This window comes from Blastomyces dermatitidis (assembly GCF_000003525.1).
Source record: "Blastomyces dermatitidis ER-3 genomic scaffold supercont1.9, whole genome shotgun sequence".
Lineage (NCBI taxonomy): Eukaryota > Fungi > Ascomycota > Eurotiomycetes > Onygenales > Ajellomycetaceae > Blastomyces > Blastomyces dermatitidis.
In genome coordinates this window covers 19585-25543 of record NW_025544782.1, presented here as the reverse complement: position 1 = coordinate 25543, position 5959 = coordinate 19585, and the positions used below count along the sequence as shown (strand labels likewise).

At 28.4% G+C, this 5959-nt stretch overlaps 1 protein-coding gene across 1 annotated transcript; it reads left to right on the top strand.

Moving 5' to 3' along the window:
- Nucleotides 1-5154: 5154 nt before the first annotated feature.
- Nucleotides 5155-5445, top strand: BDCG_17547 (uncharacterized protein; the record flags this gene model as incomplete). The annotated part of the gene is made up of 1 exon (XM_045426656.1): nt 5155-5445. One exon carries the CDS (start codon nt 5155-5157, stop codon nt 5443-5445), a length of 291 nt encoding a protein of 96 aa, XP_045282158.1.
- Between the last annotated feature and the right edge of the window lie 514 nt (nt 5446-5959).

Here is a 5959-nt window from a genome sequence, read left to right as displayed (position 1 = left end):
AAGAAAGATTATTATCTCTTATCTCTTATCAATGAAACTCTAGCATGAATCAGAATTATCAGATAAGCTTAAAAGTTTATAAAACTAGATATTATCACTGCATTTCATAAGATTTATATTACTGAAGAAGATGAATAGCTTACAGTATTCTGAATATATTATAATCTCTTTGAATGAATAGTCACACTCTTTGAACTGACTAATATTCTTAGTATATTTCAGAAGTATATTAACTGAACACTCTGAGATTTTCTTAATAAGTTTGTATCTATTTATCTAGATAACATTCTCATCTTTATCAATGAATTCAGAAAAGAGTATTAAGAGTATATATAAAGAGTATTACAATAACTATAAGAAGCAGAACTATTAATTGATATTAATAAGTATGATTTCAAAGTTAAGAGTACTAAATACTTAGATTTTATTATAGAAGTTAATCAGAGAATTTAAATAAATTCTGAGAAGATCTCTGCTATTCTTAAATGAAAAGCTTCATATACTGTGAAAGATATATGAAGCTTTATTGAATTTACTAACTTCTATCAGTAATTTATATAAAACTTCTCAGATATTATAAGATCACTTACAGAACTCATTAAAAAAGACTCAGTATTTTAATAATCAGCAGATACTGAAGCTATGTTTATACAGATAAAGAAGATATTTATTAATATCTCTCTACTGATAATATTCAATTCTGATTATAAGATAGTTATTAAAGCTGATTTCTCTGACTATGTAATAGAAGAAGTGATATTATAATATAATAATGAAGATATTCTATAATTAAATATCTTTATATCTAAGAAACTGAGTTCTGCTGAATACAATTGTAAGATTTATGATAAGAAACTTCTTATAATTATACACTGTCTAGAAGAATAAGACTCTGAACTCTGAAGTATCTTCAAATTTGAGATAATTATAGATTATAAGAATCTCAAATACTTCATAATAATCTGTAAACTCATTAAATAACAGATATAATAATCAGAGTTTCTAAGCTGTTTTCATTTTGTAATATACTATCATTCTAATGGTCAGAACTTGATAACAGATGCTCTCTCATAATAAGAGTAAAATATATCATTCAATATAATAGATACTCACTGAATGAATTAAGAGCACTGACTCTTAAATCTAAAGATACTAGTTAATCAAGATAAAACAGCTCATAATACTATATATACTTCTCTAATTAGAACTATCACTGATATCTCAACTTCTCTTAAATCTATATTAGATGAGCTATGATATATAGCAGCTTAAACTGATGAACTTCTTCAAGTACTCACTGAAGCAGTATAATAAGAAGCACTCTGATTTTTCTCAGAACTATATATAAGAATTATCATCTCAGAATGTTCAATTAATAATAATAATACTCTATGATTTTATGAACAATACTGAGTCTCTCACTCTGAATTCTTACACACTCAGATAATATAAGAGATATATAATTTATATATAACTGATTATTCAGACTGTGAATAACTGTATAGAATAATCTCTCAAGAGTTCTATTAATCTAAGATATTAAATAGTATCAGATACTTTGTCTGAAACTGTAATTACTGTTCTTTCATTATTTTATAAAAGCACTGTAGAAAAGATCTACTGAAATCACTTAATATCTCTAATAGAATCTGATAAGATATAATAATTAACTTCACTGTTAATCTCTCTGAGAGTAAGAATTATATAAATGTTCTGATTATTATAGACTAATTAAGTAAGAATATAATATTAAAATCTTGTAATAAGATGAATACTGAACAAGTTATTAAAGCTTTTCTACAGAGTCTGTTTTATCAGATATATGAATTACTGAGATTTATAATATCAGATCAGAGCTGTTAATTTATAAGTACTCTCTGAATAAGAATCTATTAAGTTCTCAAGATTATATACTGTCTATTAACTATCTATCACTCTGAGACTGATAATATGTTAGAATGAATAATTTAGACTGTGAAGAATTATCTCTATAAGTTCTGTAATTACTTATAGAATAATTGATATAATCTTCTTTTACATGCAGAGATTGCTATTAATGATTAAGATATTATTTTAACAGATATAAGCTCATTCTTTCTTATGTATAAATATTATATAAAAGTACTGAATCTTCTAGAGATTATATATTTCATACTGAACTTTCACAGTTTAATTCAGCTTACTGATAATACAGTAATAAAACTCTGAGATATCAGTGATTAAGCAGAGATCTTCATAATGAGTACTAAACAGAATCAAGAAGATTGAACTAATATTCACTGAGATTTCACTGAATAATATAAGATAGAAGATCTGATATAATTGAATCTTAGAAATATACAGATCATACATTAATCTTGTACACTAAATTACTGTTATATTAAGTATAAAGTGATAGAAGTTCTAGATAGTTATAACTATTATCTTGACATATTATCAGAGATTTATAATGTCTTTCATACAAGCTTGTTTTACTGCATTATTATCAATTCATTCTCTTCTCAACTGACTTCTGACTGACAGTCACCAGGCATCATAGAAGAAGATAATGAGCTTGAGTGAAAGATTGAGAATATTCTCAATGAGAGATCTCACAGCTGCAGCTGATAATATCTTGTGAAATGAGTTGAGTATGATTGCTTGACCTGAACTCTGAGTTTCACATTATTCAAAACAGTAGTTCTTGTCTGATGAGAACTGCTTCTGAAAAGAGAGGGCTAATATAGCGGGCTGCGCTCAATCAATCATATGAACTATTTCATTATACTTCACAGATTTCAACCACTTCATTTTCAATCACTGATTCAACATTCTCAAACTTCCTACTTAAAGAATGAATATTTTGAGCTCTTTTTCAATCTCTTGAAAAATGAATATCATCCTGAATGCTGGAGAGAAGCCACTGAAGTGATTCTTGCAAAACCTAATAGAAAAACTTCAATTCCTAAGTCATATAGAGTAATATCTCTATTGAACTGCCTAGAAAAGGTTTTAGAAAAGATAATAGCTACTCAACTATCTTTTATAAGTTCTATAGATGATTCTCTTTTATTCAGTGAATAAATGAGAGATAGAAAACAGTGTTCTGCAATTGACACTGTTCTCTCAGTTATTCATAATATTTAAATAGCAAAACATGAGAGTCTGGTCTCAACTGCAGTTTTTATTGATATAAAAGAAGCATTTGATTATGTTTCAAAGTCAAAGTTAATTCAGACATTGAAGATATTAAAACTGCCACTTTCTCTAATAAAATGAGTTAACTGTTTTATGTCTAAAAGAATTATACAACTCTTCTTTGATAGAATGAAACAAGATAAGACTGAGATAAAAATAGAAGTATCACAGAGATCTTCAATCTCATTCATTTTATTTGCAATATACACTGCATATCTATTCAAAAATAGAAATATGAGAATAGTGCAATCTCTGAGTTATGTGAATGATATTGATCTAGTCTACAGCTCAAAAACTATCAAAGAGAATTTGAAAGTAATTGAAGAAGCTGCAAAGAAAATCTTTGTTAGAGCAGATATCAATCAAATTCAATTTAATATGAATAAAACTGAGTTAATTCATTTCTTTTCTAGATTCAATGAGAAAGAACTATCTCTAACTCTTTTAAATAGAGAGATTAAACTCAGTGTAAATATCAAATGATTAGAAGTATGATTAAACTTCAAGTTGAATTTTAAATATCACATTCAACAAAGAACTGTCAAGACAGAAAGACTATTGAACAACATAATCAGACTATTAAATACAGAGAGAGATCTATTCTTCCAGACTATAAGACAGTTATATATAGCCTGTATTACATCAGTAGCTGATTATGAAGTTCAAGTTTGATGAAATAATTAAGAAAATTTCACTGAACTCTTTCAAAGTCTGCAAAACAGAGTCTTGAGAAGAATTCTAGAAGTATTCAAATCATCTTCTATTAAAGTAATGAAAATTGAAGCTTCAATTCTCTCTTCTGCTATTAGATTTGAAAAGGCCTGTATAAACTATGCACTGAGAGTTATAAAGATGAGCTTAAATTATATAATCAGAGAAAGAGTCTCTTCTTCATTTTCATTAATTAACTCTGAAAATGAACTGGATTGAAATAGATTTCTTGATTGAAATGAAAATGATTCTTCAAAGAAAATGTCTTCTCAACTTTACAGACTATACTCTCTGATTAAAAATCAATTTTCTTCTTTAAATATTGAAAAAGTGAATCATGAGAAGTTATCTCTCTGAAGAGAAAAGCTTGAATCTCTTATAGACTTATAAATAAGTGAACTATTAAAAGAGAAAGAATATAAACAGTATTTGAAGAGAATTTCTGCAATTAATATAAAAGACTCTATTCTGATTTATTCAGATGACTCAAAGAATAAGAATCTGAATAGATTAGACACAGATATTGCTTATACTGAAGATAATATCAATTTTATCTCAGATTTCTGAAATCTAGACTGTGAATTTAAAGTCTTTGATGCTGAACTATTTGCAATAGTGAAAGCTTTCAAACTCATAGAAATAAAATCTTATAAAAGAGAAAATGATTTAAAAGAGATATAAATATTCTCTGATAGTCAAACTGCTTTAAAAAGACTTAGAAATAGTCAGATTCATAATAATCAAATGAATCTTGAACTGATCTTAAACTCTGTTTTGAAAATTTGAAAGAGAAGAACATCAAAGCTGATAATACATCTGAACTGAGTTTCTACTCATATGAATATTCATGATAATGAATTGGCTGATTCAGCTGTAAAAAAGAGTGCAGAATTAAGCAGATCTATTCAAAAAATTGTATTCTGATCTTTTATAAAGAGAAAAATAAAAGAATCTTGTTTAAATAAGTGAAATGAAAGCTGGTAGAAACAAAAGAAGAGTATACATTATTCAAGATTTGAAACAAAACCCAAGTGAAAATCTTGTTTAATTAAATATAAAAAGAAAATATTCTCATCTATAATACAGCTGAAACTAGAACATGACTATTTTAAATCTTATATACAAAGATCTGATGATAGATTTGACTCAATAGAATGCTCATTCTGCAATATAAATGAGAATTCTGAGTATATTGTAATGCACTGTGTATTATACAATAGTCTCAGAGCCAGATTGAAAGAGAAGTATAATTTAAATCAATTAAATATGAGATTCTGTGGCGGGCTGCGCCCGATCAATCATATAGACTATTTCATTACACTCCATAGATTCTTCCATTCCCGATCGCCGATCCGCGGCCGCTACGAACGCGTACACTCCGATCCTCGGCCATTCCCGATCGCCGATCCGCGGCCGCTACGAACGCGCGTAGCATACACTCCGATTCTCAGCCATTCCCAATTGCCGATCCTCGGCCGCTATGAACGCGCGTATATTCTTCCGCCCCGAAGCTCCACCACATACACCATCACATACATGTATAAATATCCACCTTGATCACTGATTCTCACACTTTCTCTTCTTTTCTTCTCTAATGTTTTTATCTTTGTTATATAAGACCTATCAATATTATACTGATCTATTCAGTGTAGGCCTCTAACACTATAAAAACATTCATCATCTTCTTATTAGAAATGATTATTCATCAAGAGATATTTAAATGTGTAACAACATGTAAGAAATAGAGAAACAGTCACACAGTTAAGCAGACACTGAGTTCTCAGATAGAAGCTTGCTCATCAGTCACTCTGACCCTGTAACAAGATCTTATGAAGAGAATAAGATCTTACATACAAGAGAATGTCAGCAAAAGACTTGAGAGTTCTGACACTCAGATGTATAAGAATATGATTACACTTCTTCAGATTTCACAGATATCATACATCTGACAATCAATATAATCATGTCTAATGATAATATGAAACTCTTAAACATGAGCATAGACACAGTACCACAGTGGCTCTGAGCAATGTTGAAACTACAATAATAATAAATAGCTGATATGCATGCA